The 18,556-nt window shown below is 57.7% G+C and overlaps 1 protein-coding gene across 3 annotated transcripts; it reads right to left on the reverse strand.

Moving 5' to 3' along the window:
- Positions 1–2,541: 2,541 nt before the first annotated feature.
- Dusp8 (dual specificity phosphatase 8) lies at positions 2,542–18,205 on the reverse strand. 3 transcript variants are annotated; one of them, XM_045154842.1, is made up of 7 exons: positions 18,052–18,205; positions 11,726–12,048; positions 10,128–10,266; positions 7,384–7,550; positions 6,581–6,740; positions 6,238–6,361; positions 2,542–5,995 (listed from the first exon to the last, which is right to left on the reverse strand). In XM_045154842.1, the coding sequence occupies exons 1-7, from the start codon at positions 18,092–18,094 to the stop codon at positions 4,918–4,920; spliced, it is 2,034 nt and encodes a 677-aa protein (XP_045010777.1). In that variant the 5' UTR covers positions 18,095–18,205; the 3' UTR covers positions 2,542–4,917. The 3 variants fall into 3 exon arrangements, with proteins under 3 accessions (XP_045010777.1, XP_045010783.1, XP_045010770.1); XM_045154848.1 differs by lacking the exon at positions 18,052–18,205 and adding an exon at positions 16,970–17,027; XM_045154835.1 differs by lacking the exon at positions 18,052–18,205 and adding an exon at positions 16,332–16,467.
- Positions 18,206–18,556: the final 351 nt, after the last annotated feature.

The raw sequence follows: 18,556 nt of genomic DNA on the forward strand, positions 1-18,556 counted from the left end.
GAAAAAGAATGCCTGGTTCAGGATGGCCAAACTGGGAGGACCCTTTCTTAGCCAGGGGACAGTGACGAGGGCGCTGATCTGCTGAGGGGCCTGCCTGGAAACCCCGGTAGGGTCCCTGGTGTGTGATGAGCCACACGCTCAGCACACACAGGCTGTTCTGGTGACAGCAAAACACATGTTGAGGTGACCCCAGAAAAGCGACATTCAAAATCTGTCCTATGGCGCAGTGGATGCTCACGCATGTTGTCATGACACATGGTGGCTGGACCAGGGCACCGGCCTTGCTCGCGCAAGTAGCCTGACGTGGGCTGTTTGGGGGGAGTGGGTGAGTGTCTGCACTCCAAAGAAGACAGCCCTGTGTCTGGGGACAATCTAGTACCGGTGAGCTGATGCTCCTTATGCCATGTGCAGAACTGGCTGGGCGGACGGCTTCTGTTGGAGAGGCTGTTCTGGGGCATGTGTAAGCATGTGCACATTCAGGCTTGAGATGCGATGTTGACAATGGGATTGTGGGTGAGAGCGGCGTTGACAAGTGTATCGGTCACTTTCTCATTGTGAGTAAATACATGATCAAAAGCAAGACAGGGAAGGAAAGGGCTTATTTTCAGCTTACAGCTTCAAGGGCAAGGAAGGCATTGTGGTAGAGGCAGAGAGCCAGTGTCATATTGTCAGGCAGGAAGCAGAGGAAGAAGAGGAAATGTGGCACGGCTAGTCATTTTTTTTCCCCCTTTGGTTTTTCATGGTAGGGTTAATTTTGCTCCAGCCCAGGTTGACCTGAAATTCACTCTGTAGTCTCAGACTGGCCTCGAACTCACAGAGATCCTCCTACCTCTGCCTTCTGAGTGCTGGGATTAAAGGCGTGTACCACCATGCCTGGTTTTTTCTTCTTCCTTTTTTTTTTTTTTTTTGAGGTAGGGTCTTGCTCTAGCCCAGGCTGACCTAGAATTCACTCTAGTTTCAGGGTGGCCTTGAACTTATGGTGATCCTCCTACCTCTGTGTCCTGAGTGCTGGGATTAAAGGCATGTGCCACCATGCCTGGTATTTTTTCTCTTTTTAAAAATATTTTAATTTATGACATAGAGAGTGAGTGAAAGAGGGGGGGAGGGAAAGAGAGAGAGAGAGAGAGAAAGGGTCATGCCAGAACCTCTAGCCACTGCAAATGAACTCCAGATGCATGTGCCACCATGTGCATCTGGCTTACATGAGTTCTGGGGAATTGAACCTGGGTACTTAGGCTTTGTGAGCAAGTGCCTTAATTGCTAAGCCATCTCTCTAGCTCTCTTTTTTTTTTTTTTTTTTTGTAATTTTTTTATGACAGAGAGGGAAGGAAGAAGAATTGGTGTGCCAGGGCCTCCAGCCACTGAAATCAAATTCCAAACATGTGCCACCTTGTGTGAAACCTTGGGCCCCTGTGTCACCTTGTGTATGTGGCTTATGAGGGACTTGGAGAGCTGAACATGGGTCCCCAGGCTTCACAGGCAAGTGTCGTAACTGCTAAGCCACCTCTCCAGCCCTCTTTTGGTTTTGTGAAGCAGGGTCTTGCTGACCTTGAATTCACAGCAATCTTCCTGCCTTTGCCTCCTAAGTGCTTGGATTAAAGGCATGTGCTACCACACCTAGCCTGGCTAGTAATCTTTAAGTGACCCATTTCTTCCTATAAATTCTATCTCCTAAAGTTTCCACCAATCAGCTGGAAACCAAGTATTCAAACACATGAGCTGATGGGGGCATTTTTCATTCAAACTACAACAAGAAGGAAACTTAGTACTTTGTGTGAATGTCCATTCACATGTGTGCAGACACACATGTATGTGCGTGTGTGAGGAGGCCAGAGTACAGCCTTGAGTGTCATACCATACCAAACCTTTTTCTTTTTTTCTTTCTTTTTTGGAGACAGAGTTTCGGATTGGCTTGGAACTCATCAATTAGACTAGACTGCCTGGTCTAATATCTCTAGCACTGAGATTACAGGCATGTATCACTACCCTCTGGCTTGTGTTGTTTTTCCAAGTAGGGTTTCATTCTAGCCCAGGCTGACCTGGAATTCACTATGTAGTCTCAGGGTGGCCTCAAACTCGCGGCAATCCTCCTACCTCTGCCTCCAGAGTGCTGGGATTAAAGGCGTGTGCCACCATGCCCAGCTAGTCCCCTGTTTTTTTTTTTTTTCTACATGGGTTCTGAGGAGGATTGGATTTAGGTCTTCATGCTTGCATGGCAAGCACTTGACCAACTGAACTATCTCCACGGTGCAAACTGAGTTTGGAGTTACTTATCTAGCTTTAGGTTAGTTCAGTTTTTATGAGCAGATAATGAAAAAAGGGTGTTTTACCTCCTGGGAGTACATCCAAGACCCTGCACCCCTCCTCTATACCTGGCTCACCAGGGACAAACCTCAGACTCCACTCTCTGCCCACTCAGCAAGTGGGCTTTGCAGACCCAACCCACCAGGCTCTTGGTTTCAGGGAGCCTTCAGAGTCTCCCCTAGGTCCTATCTTTTCTATCACCTTCCCCCAAATAAAAGAGGCAGCAGAGGCCTGAAGAAAACATCAGTCTCAGGATTTATTACAACACATTGTTTCCAAATACAAAAGGAGGGAACAGGAAAGTGCAGCCTGCTGGGGAGGGATTTCAGGGGGGCAGCTGGCACCCTGGCCTTCGGAGACCTGGAACCATGGGCTGGGGTCCAGCCGCCTCTCCTCTGCTGGACTTCCTAGCAAATAACAGGTGGCCAGATCCAATCTGGGCAATCCCAATGCCAGGCAATGGTCAGGTAGGAAGGGAAGGAGGGGCTGGAGAGGGCCAGAGAGGACCCAGCACCCTCCAGACCCTGGACAGTGGGTGGAAATCCACCAGGGGAAGGGCTTGTGCCTCACCCTCTCCCAACATACAGGAGGGAGCAGCTCAGACAGTAGGACCTTCTCCTCTTTCTTGGCTGCTCACTTTGGGGTGACCAGTGTCAAGAATAAGATCATACACAGACTGAGGCCATGGGACCCCAGGTGCCCAGACAGAAGCCACACCTCGCTCAGGGGAGGAGTGGGGCTGAACCTGCCCCAGAGTTTTAGGGCCCAACCAGTGGCCCCAAACTTCTGTCTTTCAGACAGCAGTAGGGTGGGGGGGCAAGGAGGGGGGAGCCAGTGCATCCTCCACACCCAGGGTCACCTCAGAAACCCAATGACAAACAGGAGGCAAATTTACATAATTAATAATAATAATAATAATAATTAACCAATAATAATAAATACTTAAACCTCTAATCCATAGATTGCAAATACAACAATAGCTTATTTTCTCAGGGGAAGGGAGAGGTGGGCTCAAGGGGGCTAGGATGGGGCTTTTGCTTAAGGAGGGTGACAGGAACACAGGGCGGTGGGTCAAAAGAAGAACAAACAGAAGGATACAAACAGGGGACGGAGGGGGTTAGAAAGAAGCCACCCCAGGCCTTCTCCAGGACTCAGTCCTGCCCAGGCCACCTGTTACCAAGCCCCTGGCCTCTTCCCAAAGGGACAGCTTCACTCCTAGACCGGAGGACATCTGAGGGCAGGGACCTCTGTGCTGCTCCCAAAACCTTGGGTCCCAAATGGCCCATGAGGATGTGCTGCAAGGGTGGTTGGAGTTTCTCTCCTGCTTTTGCTCCCAGACTGGCCCTCCTGAGCCAAAAAACGCCACCGGGGAGTGGAGGCTGGCATGTCACCTTGAAGACACTGGGAGAGCACCCGAGGAAAAAAAGGAGCCTCTTTCCTGAGAGGTCCCGTGGAGTTGGGCAGATAATGGGGACTTCCCCAACATCTGCCCCTATCTGGGGTCTTTCTCTGCCTTGAGATGGCTCTCAAAGCAAAGGACTGCTACCCCCAGGAAGCAGAAGGGCTTCACTTCCTCTGCAAGCAGGCCTGCCCCGGGTTGGGGGTGGGGTGGGGCTCAACCTGCAGGTATGCCCAAATCCTAAGTCCTACCTGGGGCAGGAAGAACCCAGAATGAGAGCCTGGATCCACCCACTCCTCATTCTGGGCCCAGAGCTCTCAGACCAGCAGGACTGACCTCAGCTAGCCTAGCTCCTCTGCTGGACACTGCCTCCAGGCCAAGCTATAGGCTTCTGCTGGGCTTCCTGGTGGGGAGTAAGGGCTCTGTGGAGGGGAGAAGTCTCCTCTGAATGGCCTTGAAGGTTCTTCTGAGGAACTGACCTTCACTTAGGCAGGAATGGGGGTGCTTTTATCACCCCATCCTTGCCTGGTGGGTCTACTTAGGAGCCTTTCCTCCAAGAGCCCCCTGAAAACCCTGGCCCAATGGACCCACTGCCTGTCAACACCTACCAGGGAACAGCCCTGGGGTGATGGGTGGAGAGGGTGCCTTCATGCCAGGTGTGTGTGTGTGTGGGGGGGGGGTCTGGTGGAGTATTTTGGAGGGATTCTGGAGTCCCCTCCCCCCCTACCTATGGCTTTGATGCAGAGCCCAGGACAGGAGGGAAGAAAGGGACAGGAGAGGAGGAGGGGGAGGGGAGTCTGTGGCTCAGTTTGTGGCAAAGAAGTTTTTTTTTTTTTTTTTCTTTTTCCCCTTTTCTGTAAAAAGTGCAAGAAAGCTGGGTAGCTCTTTGCAAGGTCAGCAATGTTTCCCGGGGAGGGAGGGATGGGGAGGGACCCAGGCCTGACCCTTCAGCTTAGAAGTGAAGATGGCCTCATATTGCTTAGAAACCTGTGTTTCAGTTTAGATACCAGACAGTAAAACTAGAGCTTGAGGGCCACCCCATACTGTGCCAACCACTGCCAGAAAGAACAGCTTCAATAAATTAAAAAAATTGAAATATTTACTTCTGGATAAAAATCGCAGTAAAAGCTTTTACCTTTCTTTGCATTATATATAATATATATTTATACCTGGCCCGGCTGCAGCATCCGAGTAGACGTGCTGAGCTCAGGGGGTCACGACACCTCGATGACCTCCACGCTGCCCGAGAAGCTGGCCTGCTTGCCCAGGGTGGCCAGCTCCTCGCCCCGGGCGCGTCCCTCCACCATGCCCTCCTCGAACTCCATCTGGCAGCTGCGTCGCTTGAACTGAGCATCAGCAGCCTGCTCCTCTGGCCAGCCGGTCCTCACATCCCGGGACTCAGCCCGAGGCCCCTCCCTCCGCCGCAGGTCACCGCCGCCGCTGCCGCCGCTGCTGCTACCAGGTCCTGGCACACCAGCACTTGCACAGCCAAAGGCAGAAAACATGGCACCTGGGCCTTGTGCGCCCTCGGGGCTGAAGCACCAGGGTCCATCTGGAGACGGGGTGCCTGGAGAGTCCAGAGGTGGTGCCCAGCCCCCAGGGCCCGCCGGCTGGCCTGGGCCCGGCAGCCCAGGCACCGAAAGGGCTGAGAGGCCGTGCCTCGGAGTCTGCCGGGCAGCATCTCCGAAGTTCAGGGTCAGGCTGTGTGCAGGGGATCGTGCTGGAGAGCCAGCCGGAGGTCGCCTCCGGCGGGGTCTTGGGCGTGCCTCTGGAGTGGAGTCTGGACTGTCGGGGCTGGGCGAGGGCAGACCTAGCGTGCCCGACGGGCTGTCCAGCTTGCAGAGCTTCGGGGCCTCGCCGGGGTCAGGTGGGCCAGGACAGTCGGGCCGCCTGCTCGGGGCATAAGCGGACTTGATGTCCAGGGAGAAAGAGCGCTTGAGACGATTGGTGTCCTGGAGGCGGTCTGAAGAGAGGTGCAGGCCACGCAGGCCCTGCTGCAGAGCGCTGGTGGCTGGGACTGCGCTGGGGGCCGGAGCCTCCCCTCCCTTACTCGGGCTGCCCTCCCTGGCTGCGGTGGCTGCCTCACTCCCGGTGGCAGCGCTCTCTGAGGTAGATGGTGGCAGACGGGGCAGTGGGACGCCTGCTGTAGGAACTGCGAGGGGCTCCGGGGCCCCCAGATGAGGCCCATCGCCCTGCAGGGCAGCCAGCAGCTTCAGACTCCGTTCATACTCCAGCAACTGGCCCAGGAAGTTGAAGTTGGGCGAGATGGAGGGGCGCCGATCCTTTACAAATCTGAGCGAGAGTTGTTTTGCTGTCAGCCAGGCTGCACCCAGCTATTCTGCACCCACCCACTGCCACCTTTCGGCACGCAAGCTTCATGTCGGGGTTGGACTCAGGCTATCCCTCCCTGTCTGGGCAGTAGGTTGGGCCGTAATGGCACAAGTGGGTGGAGAGAGCAAAGGAGGGGAATGCTGATGGGCATTGGTTGCTGAGTTCCAGATCCCCAGGGCCCAGGAGAGGAGAGGAGGGAGTACCTATAGGCGTCGTCAGAGGACATGCCCATGGTCTTCATGATGTAGGCGATGGCAATGGTGGCAGAGCGGGAGATGCCGGCCAGACAGTGGACGATGACCTGGCAGCTGGACAGCTTGGCTTTATCTGCCCGGCAGGTGAATGGTAAGAACAGGTAAGGGCTGAGACCACACCAGTCCCTCCCTACCCCAGGCAGGACCCCACCCTTCCTATTGCAGATAGTCCAAGCTATTTCTCAGAGCCGGGTGGCCCCAGGGGACCCGCCTCATCTCGACTTCAGTCCAGCCTTCCTCTAGCCAGCCCCTCCCCCACAGGAGAAGCAGGCATGCCCTGCCCTCTCCTCACCGATGAACTCGATGGACTTGTCCAGCCAGGGCAGCAGCTTTTCACAGTAGCTGTCATTGATGGGAATACGCATAAAGCGACTCTCGCAGATGAAGTCTGGCTTGGGGCAGGAGTTGCTGGCGTTGAGGACGTAGCTGATTCCATTTTGGGTCATCAGATCCTGTTGGGGTGGGAGTGTGGGTTGGTTAGGGGGTTGGGAAGAAAAGCAAGGCCCCTTGGAGAAAGAAGAGCATGGGGACGTCCTCTCTGTAGTCCAGACATGGTTCCAGAATCTTGGGGTGCTCTGGAGCCTGCCTCCCGAGCCTAAGATTTTGTCCTGGATACTGCCATATGGAAGAGGCTGGCTCCAGGAGCTAACTCCATTACAACCACGGAGCCCACTGGGCAGTGCTGGGGACAGAGGACTGACTGATGGCCTCCTGCAGACACTCCCCACAGCCTGTGATAGGCTCCCAGAGACTTTTTGATTGCCTGGGTGGTAGCTTCACCCTTTTCCCTTGTCACCATTTTTAAAACACGGGATTCTTTCAGAGCTGGCCAAGGGCCCAATGACAGAAGCAGTTTGGCATGCAGGCCGCCCTGGCCCTACCGCGGAAGAGGCTGGGAGCATGCTTTTCCACCCAGCCCTGCTGAGTTCCCTCCCTAAGCCTTGCTGTGGCACAGTGGGTGGGGAGCCCTAGGTCCCCCTGTGCTCCTGCTCCATCTTTATTCACTACCTTCTCCTCCCAGACAACCTGGAGCCCCTTCCCCTTTCCTTCAACCGCAAGTCCCCCCAGCCCAGCCCAGCCCAGCCCAGCACACACCTTGTTCAGGACATCTTTCTGAGAGCCCAGGTAGAGGTGAGGCAGGATACGGGTCAGGCCCACACTGGGCACAGGCAGGCAGGGTTGGGAGAGACTCATGGATGGCAGGGTGGTAGGCTTGCCCTCGCAGAGTCCGGGGAAGCAGGAGGAGAAAGTGGCAAAGCCCCCTGTGGGAAGAAACACAGAAGACTCCTCAGGAGGCTGGACAGCCGGGGCAGGGGAGAGTCCCTCTGCTCACTCAGCCACGCCCTGCTGACCCCAAACCCAGCCCCCGACTCTGGCCTGACACCTGGACTCATGCTACCGAGCCTCTGCGCTCTGCAGCACTGAGGCGCGTGCCACCGCCCATTTAGAGCTGGCACCTACACCCACATTCCTTTCCGTGATCATTAGGGAATAGCTCAGAGACGCTGCGGTGATGCCCATAAATGTGGGTCTAGGTGCCTGTCAGCACAGCACGTGGGAGCCAGGAAGGGGCTTGCTCGGACCTCCACAGGGGTCTGCTGACCCCCAGGGAAGGACAAGGAAAGCCCTTCCCCAGCCCTTTGCGTACCACTGGCCTGGGGCCAGGCAGGCACTCTGCCTCTCCCCATGCTGATGCAATCCCTCCTTCCCTGCCTCCAGTTGGCTGGGATCCCCAGGCCTGGACTCTGGTGCCTGGCCTGGGAGGACAGGGCTTCTGAGGGGAGGCCCTCCCAAGGCATGACATCAACTTCTTGAATTGCCACAGCCTGCAGGGGCATTTGTGGTATGGTCACGGCTTCACTCCACCCAGCAGGAGAGGACAGAGGAACGGGGAGATCTGTGAACACACACAGGGAGCACACAGCCGGTTCTCTATTCCCTGGCCTGCGGCCACTATCCACGCAGGTCCAAGACCCAGGCCCATGTCAGTGAGTGAGTCTCTCCAGTAGCTGCCAAGTCCCAGGCCGGAGACGCTGGTGTGTCTGACTCAGTGACCACAGGCAGGGCACACCTCTGGCCTCAGTTTCCTCATCTTGCTTACCACACAGCACTGTTGTGAGGCTCAGAGAAGATGAGCGTGCAGATGTGAAGACGGACCTGAGCACAACCGTTTCTGGCTGCTACGTCCAACCAGAAAACGGGTTGTATTAGTCAGGGTTCTCTAGAGGAACAGATCACACGGGTGGTACCCACCGCATGGCCGCAGCTCTTAGCAAGGTGAGGCGACCTGTTCAGCAGCACTGGGGCTACCTATGCTTCAGGGGGATAAGTTCCTAAGCAAGTAGGTTGGGATTCAGGCCTCAGTACACCATCCAGAACATGGGACAGCAGAGCTCAGACCTACCCTGTCCCCTGGGAGTTGGTGGAGCTAGGGTTCTGGGTACTCCGTGTTCTTTACTGATCTGTAGAAGAGGCCCTGCAGACAGGGAATTTGGTGTCTTTGCCTTCACCTCTGGTCCAGCTCATGAAGAGCTGATGCAAACCCTTAGCCAGTGCACCTGCTGGGGCAGCTCCCACTATCCTCAAAAACAGCTTGACTTTGGGGGACTGTGGAAATGGGTGGGGTTGAGGCTCTATCCTTGGAGGAACAGCAGCAGGTGATGGTAGTACCACCAGGGCCTGGGGTTTGTGGGTACCTCTAGGTCCCATGGCTGGACTGCAGGGCATGCTTGTACCATAAGTGTGATATCATCAGCCCACATTCCACAGTGATGGTATCAACAAGGGCTGTACCAATTACTGTGTGAGGGCCTGCATGCCACTTAGAAGGCTAAGGCCCCTTCCTTCTTCCCTCCCGCCTCTTTCATAACAACACATACTTAACCTAATTAACCTTTCTTTTTTGGTAGGAGAGGGTGTTGTTTTTCTAGAGAAGGTCTCATGTAACTCAGGCTGATCTTGAACTTGCTATGTGGCAGAGGATGGCCTTGAACTCCTACCCCTCCTGCCTCTACTTCCCAAGTGCTAGGATTAAAGGTATGGGCCACCATATCCCGGAAACCTTTTCTAATAAACTCCAACTTTGCCTAACCAAAACAAAAGGGGCTAAGCCTATCTCCCATTCCCACCCCCGTCCAGCCACCAGCAGACTGCACGGCTCTGAGGGTGCTGCCTGGGACTCCAGTGCCCTCTCCCCATTCCCTCCACTGGTTATTCTCCTCTCCCTGGCATTCCTGTGAGCCACCGCCAGGAAAGGTGGTCCTCATGGCCTGGTCTCTGCTGCCCCCAGGCAGTTAGCTGAGGAGCCAGCCTGCCCCGTGCTGTGATCCTGAACAATCAGCCCTCAGTCTGGGTGGGCAAGTAGCAGCCCCTCGTCCTGCTCAGTGTTGTCTGCTCATTCTCACTGCGCAGGTCCAGCTCAGCAGGGCTGGTGCCCGCGTCATGGCAGGGGACTGTGGGCAACATGGGGTTCCCAGGAGCCTCCCTCACACTAATGTGGCCAGAAGGTGTTTTCATGAGGTAAAGCCTCCATCTCCTCCCCATGACCAAGAGCTTCACAGGGGGCAGAGGCTCCTGAAACAGGCCATTGCCTTGGAGCTTTGCCCCTTTTCTACCATGAGCTAGCGCTGGGGGCTTCCTTTTGCCCACTTCTCTCATGCAAGAGAGATAAGCCCTAGAGTGGGGACTCAAGACCTCTAGAGGCATGGGGAATCCCCCCTCTGCCACAGTTCTATACAAGTCCCTCTCAGCCTCCGACAGTCCCAGCCCTAGCCAAATGCGTAGAGGGCAGAAAGGAGAGGGTGTCCCAGAGCCTAAGCTTGGGTGGCTCCCCAGCTCACCTGTGAGGATAGCCACACTGTCAAAGCAGCCGTCCAGCTTACTGAGCAGGATGGACAGAAAGCTGTCTGCCGCCAGCACACTGGCGTCCCGTGTGCTCTGGTCATAGACCACCACGTCCTGTGGCTCTGTGGCATCCACCTAGGGACCGTAAGAACAGAGATCAGGGCGCGGGGGAAGAAGAGCAAGGTGACAGAGGAAAATGAGGAGGGGCTGCCGCCACCCTCCCTCACAACCCACCCACCTGGAGAGGCAGAAAGACCCAGGGCTTCCCTCATAGGCCTTCTTCACAACCAGGGACAAAAGGTCTTGCGTCCTAGGCAGCCATACCGTCCCCCTCTGAACATGGGTTTAAGGAATGGATCCCAATGGGTGTCCAGAGACACAGGGCTTGGGAGTGTGCATACACACACACACACACACGTGCGTGCGCACACACACGCACACACACGGCCTGTGCTAGCTCCTTCTGTTCTTGGGAGGTTGGTACCGCTCCTTCCTTTCTTGTCCTCTCCAGCCCCCAATAAAGAAACTGAGGTTGTGACAGGACTCGTCTCTAGCCTCTCTCTATCCCCCTCCCCAAGATAAAACCAATGTCAGGTCAGGAGGCAGCAGCTGGAAGCTGGGGTTCCTCCTGCCCCTCTCCCCCACTGTGTTGGCCTTGGGGCCAGATGCTGAGCGGCTTTTGCTCACACAGGCTGATGGCCCCGCCCCCCCAGCACACTCAGCCTTTAAGCCAGCTGAGCCACCAACCCTGGGCTGGATGATGTCACCAGCAGCCAATAGGACCACACTCTGGCTGGAGTCCTCGCTGGGGGTGATTAATCACTGGATTCCCCTCACTGGCACCACAGGGAGCCAGTTCTGGCCTTGGAGTGGGGGACTCCCGACAAGCGGCATCCCACCTGAGTCCTCATGCATCTCTGCATAGAGTGGGGCAGGGTGGAGGCCAAACCATCCCGAGGCCTCCAGGCTGTCAACAAGGCACACGTCCCCCCCAACCCCAAAGGTGGTAGGAGGGGAGGAGGCCGCTGCCTCCTGCCTGCAGTCTGCTGGCCAGGCTGGCTCCTGGTCACTGCAGCGGATGGACCTGGAAAGGAGAGCTGCCTCTCCCTCCCTAGAAAGATGCTCTGGGGTTCCACAGAGTGAATTCTGAGTCCCCGAAGACTCCCGGTGGTGGGAGGAAGGAGCGGGGTGCTGGGGACATGTTCCGTTAGTGTGTTACCTCCAGACTCAGCTGTCCTCCTCTGGAGTGTGCCAATCTACTGTCTCCCCCCTGGTCCATGCCTCTGTGAGGTCCCATTTCCCTCACCCGTTGAGCATTTCTCCCTCTGAGCCAGTGAACCCAGCCCTGCCTTGGGTTTGGGGAAAAGGGCTCCCTACTACCTCCAGAGGGAGATGTGAGGAGGACTTTGCTGGAAGGAACTGCCTCATAGCAACCCATCTCTGAACCCCAAGGGGCCCAATTCAGATTCAAGGGCAAAGGAGGGCAAGCTCCTGATTAGAGGGCCTTGTACACCAGGCCCAGGAGGTGTCCACTACAGTGGTGACTTCTGAGTGGCCCTGATTGGTCAGCACTGGGGATAGACACACGTGGTACCTGGCTGCGCGTGGCGGGCTGGATGAGCTCAGCAATGGTCACTTTGCCCTGCTGAAGTCTCCGCTTCACGAGCTTGGAGCAACAGATGTTCACCGAGTTGAGCACATGGCAGCTGTTGTACTCCACGAAGGATCTGCTGTCGATGACCAAAGGGCCCCCAGGCCCACCCCGAAGCAGGCTGGCCAACTTCTTAGCATCCATCACCTTCCTCGGGAGCCGGTCCCCGGCCATGGTGGGGTGGTGGGCAGTGAGGAGAGTGGCCCCTGAAGTGAGGAGTGCGCAGCCTCTTGGTGTTCTGGGTGCCCTAGCACATGGCGCCAGACCTGAGGGAGAGGTGGGTGGTCAGCAGGGCCGTAGGCTCTGGGCAGCTGAAGCCAGCTCAGGACCTGGCATGTCCCGCGGGTGCTTCCTCTTGGATGAACCAAGGTCTCACCGAGTGGGGTGAGTGGCCAGGAGAGACCTCTCCCGGCCCAGGTTCTGGTGCCAGGTGCTCTGTAGGATGTAGCAAGGCACAGGACACAAGGAGACCCAGTGAGAAGGGTCTCAGGGTTGGGCTGGAAAAGGATCCTTCCTTCAGGCACTGGAGTGCATCTACACTCCTGCCTTCCTGAACTTCTACACTGCTAGCTTTTGCATCTCCCCCAACCCGGGACCCTGGGGTACAGAGCTTGCTCCTCTACCCTTCCTTGCCAAGCCAGCTGCCATCCTCAGATCTCCCTCTATTCCTGGCCACAATGCCACACAGCCAATCCCTGGAACCTCTTCTTCAAGGATGGTCCCCTAATCCATAATCCAGATGCTGACGGATGGCGGGGCAGGAACGTTTCACCCCCACATTTGCTCCTGAGGCTATAGGCCAGGTGTTGGGAAGCTCTTGTGTTACTGCCACTGTCCAGTGATGCAGGCTGAGGTCACAGCACCCTGTCTGCTGCTCAAAGGGACTGGGGAAGGTCAGAATGAAGACTGAGGTATCTGAGCTTCTTGGAGCTGTTTGGACTCTTAGCATAGTCCCAGAAACTTTGGGGCTAAAAGTATGTGTAGGGACTTGAGTGGCTGGCACCATGAGATTCAGAAATCTCCTGTGGGCTTGGTGATGAGCCTCTGCACTTTTACCTGTCAGGTTCCCTCTCTTCTGTCACCTGATAGGACTAGCTTTTCTCTAAGCCCCTCAAGCCTCATAGCCTTCAAGAGGTGGTGTCAGAACAATGAGTTTGCCTCCAATACTGGGAAATTGAGGCTTGGAGCAGAAGATGAAATAGGAGAGCAGGCATGACATGTCCTCCCCAGTCCCCTACTCCCACCACACCCCCTCAAATGCAGTGGGGTAGGAGCTGTCTTGTCTGTACCCTTGCCTAACTTATCTCCTCCTTCCTGCTTCTATCAGTCAAGTGAGGTTTCGACTTCTCTGGGACCAGGTGGGCAGCCTGTACCGAGCCACTGCATTAGCACTGAAGCGATGACCACAGGACACAGACAGCACATTGTCTGTGGGAATCTTGGGGTTCTCCACTGGGAGAGGCAGACGTAGGCCAGTCATGCCGAGCAAGCTCAACAGCAAATGGACAGTTTGCCAAAGAGGTTCCCTACCTGCTCAAGGAGTTTGACTTAATGCCTATCTGGGCTGTTTGGGGGACTTTTTCTGAGTTCCAACCATAATGTGGTAGAAGTGGGTGACAGACTAATCATTAGGTCCCCTAGGTCAAAGGATGGAGCAGATCTTATCCACCCTCCTGTAGTTCCTGTGGGCCTGGACAGTGGGACCAAGAGCCCAGAACCCTTAGAAGGTCCCAGTATACTGGCACGCAGGGGGTCTTTGTTGAACCACATGGCTACCCAGCAGCCTGTAGCTCCTCTCAGATGAGGTAGGGCTGCTGGCTATCACAGGTAGCACCAGAAGCAGCCAGCTCCAGCACAGGGGGCAGAAAGGCACTGCCCCACCTTCTGCATCAGGCCTTGATCAGTCCTGAAAAAGCTGCATTGGAGGCCATCCCCCCCACCCCCCGCCAATACAGACTCCCATCACATGGTGTGGAGGCTGAGGAGGTTAGGGAGGCGAGGCCTGAGACTCCGAGAGAAGGGCAGAGGAGGGTAGGGATGTGGGCAGAGGTTGGAAAGGGGGGTGGGTCAGACTGGCTCAGGCCTGATACCTGTCCCCATCCCTACCTCCCAGGGAACCCCGAGAGCAGGGAGCCAGTCCCTATTAACCGCTATAGTATTGTTATTTGCAGCCGAGGGGGACTCATTAGCAAGTTAGCACCTCCGTTGTTGCCATGGCAACAGCAGAGGTGCCAGGCAACGGCTGCTCTTGCTGCAGCAGCCACTAGGCTGCTCTGCAGAGCGGGCAGGTCGCCCTACTCTCTGCTCCCATCCCCCAAAGCAGGTGCCCAGAAGTAGCTGGGGCCTGTGATGACCCTCAAGCTGGCAATGAAGTCCCATTCCCCCCCCCCCAACCAAGCCCTACTTAGTCCTACTTCCCAGGACTCACCCCCGTACTGCAGATCACTGGTTCCCCAACCCCTTGGAAGCATCTGTGTACTGCACTGCAAAGGTAGCCTGAATCCCCCCGCCCTCCTGCAGCTCAGAAGATAACCCTCACTGGGCCGGTCTCCTGTGGAAACATCCTCACAGGCTTCCCCTGGACCCTCACGTTCGGCCTGCCCCGCGCTGGACATGAGGGTGCAGAGACGGGTGGAGTGCACTGGGAATGGGGAATAGAGGTGTGTGTGTGGGGGGGGGTCAGCCCTGAGCAAGGAACCAAGCATGGACACTCCAGGTGAGATCAGAGCACCGCCCCCTCTCAAGTACTCCCTGCCTAGCCCTTCCACAGAGAAAAGCTATCACCCTGCTCTTCCAGAGCCTTGGGGACTGTGGGGAGCAAGACCCTCCAGGCAGAACCCATAATCCTCCTCAAAGGTTTTTGCACCAGGAGGTGGCAGTTTCCAAACCCAAAGTCAAGAGGACGGCCCTCCCAGGCCAGGCCCACTGAGGCCACGCCCCTCAAGAAGACCCCATGCATCGCCCCCTTTATAGGCCAGATCCTCCCAAAGACTGTGAGGATACTGCTTCAGGCACCAGCATGGGAACAAGCTGCTTTGCACACTGACGGGCTAGCCTCTGCCAATAATCCACCTTGAACCTGTGTAAAATTATAATACATGCATGCGTGTGCACGCACATGAGGCACTGAGACCCCGCTGGAGTACACACACTAACACAAATGCTTGCACACACATCCTCAGCTCCTGCATACCCAAATCCCCTGGCATTTGCATGCCTGTACACAATTGCCAGCTCTGCCGCTTCACACTTGGGCTCCCACACAGCACTTTCTGGTCCCTAAGCATTTATATGACTAGTAATAGTCCAAGTTGTGGGGTAGTATCATCACTAAGCTACCTTCTGCTCAGTGCCTAATTATGGAGAACTCACTACCTCATTCCCTCCAGAGATGGCTGCTAGAACCACTAGCTCCCTCCTCATGGTGGACTGGCCTGAATGCCCTTGGTCACACAGGCCCTCAGGAAAGAGGCAGTAGTGGAGGCAACAAGATACCGAGAGATACCAGCTCACAGTCACAAAGGACTTCTAAAGGCAGAGGTCCAAGTGCTCCCTCAGGGTAGCTCAAGCGTTGGCTACTCTAGGCAGGCTCCCTGGCCGCCCTGGCCCAGGGTCTTCTTGTGGGGCATGTGGAGGCTGTGGCCCTAGGGTAGAAAGAAAGGTAGGGAAGGATGGATGGAGGCCACCTTGCCCTCCAGGAACAGCTGGGGCTGATTCTAGCCCCACTGATCCACAGGGCTTTGCCGGTCCCTGCCTGGGAGGTCAAAGAAGAGGTGCCTTGGCCCCATGGGGTTTTTGAGTCACAACATAACCATCTCCCTGGTTGTGTTTTTGGCTCCTGTCCCTGTTTTCTCAGTGAGCTGCACATGTGGGTCACTCCAGACCTGCAGATGCGCCACTGGAGACACCTGACCAGTTGAAACTTCTGGACTGGGGTGTCAGTCTACGAGAACAGATGCTGAGAGGAGTCTTGGGCACACTGACTTGGGGCATCTTTCTGCCTAGCTTGCTACCCAGAGGCAGCTAGCTGTAAGCCTCCCCAAGGACACAGAGCAGGAGGGGAAGAGAACCTGCCCAGCAACTCTCTTGACACCCTTGGCTGAGTGCAGCTGGAGGTATTTCAATCAAACAGAAAGATGAACTTTCAGGTCCTGATCACATGATCTGCTCATCCATGGCAGGTGCTTGTTAACCAAGGAGCAGCGTGCAAGGGACTCTGGCCTCCCCATGCAGGGCCTGGCACTGCAGGCTACACTCATCCCCCAAGCTACCCTGAGAGCAAGCAGGTGTGTGTGTGTCTCAGAGGTGTCTACAAGCCCTTGAACTTGCATTGTGAGCCCAGTGACGGGGTCACCCAGCAGAAGCAAGCTGGTGCCCCCATCCTTCAGCACGCCACCCCGTACTCCAAGCTGCACCACAGAGCACTGCAGATACGGCTCAGGTCCCCCACCCCCATCACTGCACCATCAGGGTACCCAGCTCCTGTCTGCAGATGCAGCACACCCTGACAGCAGGGCATGGGGGAAGGGGTTCCCTTGGAAGGGCTGACCTGGTGGGGGCTGGTCCTGTCCTGGCTCCTCGAACCTCCAAGGCCCGACCCTTAGGTTCCCTCTCAAGGTGGGCATATAGGCCAGGAAGGAGAGCTGCAGGCAGCGGCTGTGCAGGCCCCTCCCCCAGCATCGCGCCAGCCTCTGCGGCGGGCAGGGATGGTCTTTATCCGCAGAGGCTAGAGGAGCACCCCTGGGTGGAGGTTCCTGGGCAGCCTGGCCCGAGCAAACGGGGTGGGATTCGGAGGTCCTCTCCGCCTGTCATGGAGCCTACCACAGGCCGAAGCCTCTGGCGGCGGAGGGTTTACGTCTCCGCCGCCGGCTCGGGCCGCGGATGACTTTTTCCAATTCTGACCGCCATCCGAGGCGCCGCGCACAGCCTCGCACGCATCGCGACAGGATCTCGGAAGCGCCCCCACGACCCGGGTCTCTAACGTGCGTCTTTCCAAAGGAGAAGGACCAGCGCGGAGAACCGAGTTATCTGCGCGCGCGCCGACCCGCAGCGCGCCCCGGGCGCGGCGAAGGGCCACCTGGTCCGCGGCGTCGCGGCGAGCCTCGTCGGGGACGGGCCGCCCGGTGCAGCACCTCTCGATCCGCGTCCCCGCACCCCGGCGCCCGGCCGGGCCCGCGCCCCGCTCACCTGGCTCTCGCTCGCCGCCGGGGCGCCCACTCCGCCGCGCCGCCCATGGGCCCGTCGGGGGCCCGCGCAGCCAGGGCAGGGGTCCGGGGGGCGCGCGGGTCGAGTCGTCGCCGCCGCCGCCGCCGACGCCGCCGCCGCCGCCGCCGCGGGGAGCGCTCGCACGGGCCGGGGCGCGCGCACTGCGGTCGAGCACGCGCGCTCTCGGCGCGCATCCCAGCCCGCGGCTCGGCAGGCGCGGCCGGCAGCTCCGGCCCGGCTCGGGCTCGGCGTCCGGCGTCCGGCTTGGGGCGGGGGCCCGAGGAGCCGGCTCGGCCACCGCGGGAGCCGCGAGTGACAGGCCCCGGGCGGAGGGCGGGGCAGCCGGCGGGGATGAGGTCATGCCGAGCGAAAAAGCCCCTGACGTCACCTGCAGCCAATCAGCGCGAGCGGCTTGAGGGCAGGTGACGTCAGCCAAGCCCGGGTGCCGAGCCCAGGCGGCGACCACGGGTCTCTCCGCCACCGCCCTCCGCCCCTCGCGCCCCGAGCTCCTCCGGTACCGGCTCTTAAAGGGACCACGCGCCAAGCCGTCCGGTGTCTAGGCCCTAGCAGCCGTCGGCGGCGCGGGGGGTGTGTGGGGTGGGGCAAGGAATCCGACCCACGGGAAGCCTTGCAGCACGCGTGGCCCGGAGAGCCCTCTGCCCGTCCGGGCTGCGCTCAGACCGGTGGCGAATACGGAGGTCCCGGGTGTGCGGTACCGGTGCGCGAGGGGTCTCCTCTCCCGGCCGTCCCTGGGCTGCAGCGGGCGTCGCTCTCCCCCCCAACCCCCGGCCTTTGTTCGCGCGGGGACGCCCACCGGGAGAACGCTCCCCAGCTCCGGTGCAGCCCGGGAGCGCGCGCACGGCGAATCCTGGCCCGGAGAATTAAAATAATAATAATAATTAAACAAACAAACAAAAACCCAAACGCCTATAACCTGCGGCGTCCACGGTTGGTTCCTGGAGGTGGGAGCCCAGACCCCCACCTTACTCAAGAAACAACTAGGCGACGTGGTGTGCCTCGAGTCGTTCACCCCGGGAATTCCGGGGGCGGGGCTCCAGACCCACCTGCGCTCCCCAGGGCGACTCCGGTGCCCCCAGTCGCACGCATCTATGACTTCCAGTCCCGGGTGCTTCCGGTGAGAAGCCGGACCGAAAGAGCGCTCCGGTCCCGCTCTGACATTCTCCCTCCTCCTGGCTGTGGAGTGTCGGCCCCAGCCCACCGCCGTGAGAACAGTACCACGTGAGCGCTCGGAACAAAACATAGGTAATTACACGTGCGGCAGAGACACACAGGGACCCCCGCACACCGGGGAGGGGGCGATGTCCGGCCACCTCCATCTGCACCTGCCTGACGGATCTGGCTTGTCTCTGCGGGGGGCTTGTTTGGGCCCCAGAGCTTAGGGTCATCTACTTACTGATCCAGTGCTGACCCCAGAGCTTTCTTTCGCTGAGTGGTGTATTGTGCCAGGCTCCAGGTCACAAGGCCTGAGACACAAGACAAAGATTCCTGACCTGGAGCTGAGGGGGTCTTAAATGTCTGTGAAGTTGATTATTTTGAGGTGTTCCGTCA

The sequence above is a fragment of the Jaculus jaculus genome, chromosome 1 (assembly GCF_020740685.1).
Source record: "Jaculus jaculus isolate mJacJac1 chromosome 1, mJacJac1.mat.Y.cur, whole genome shotgun sequence".
NCBI lineage: Eukaryota > Metazoa > Chordata > Mammalia > Rodentia > Dipodidae > Jaculus > Jaculus jaculus.

What these genes read in the sequence shown, in the direction of transcription:
- Dusp8 (XM_045154835.1), bottom strand. Translation starts at nt 16,407, where the DNA reads ATGCCCACCTTGAGAGGGAACCTAAGGGTCGGGCCTTGGAGGTTCGAG. An exon ending in ACAGGACCAGCCCCCACCAG is followed by an intron (nt 12,049 to 16,331) that starts GTCAGCCCTTCC and finishes CCTCTCCCTCAG; the next exon opens with GTCTGGCGCCATGTGCTAGG. An exon ending in AGCCCGCCACGCGCAGCCAG is followed by an intron (nt 10,267 to 11,725) that starts GTACCACGTGTG and finishes TACGGTCCCTAG; the next exon opens with GTGGATGCCACAGAGCCACA.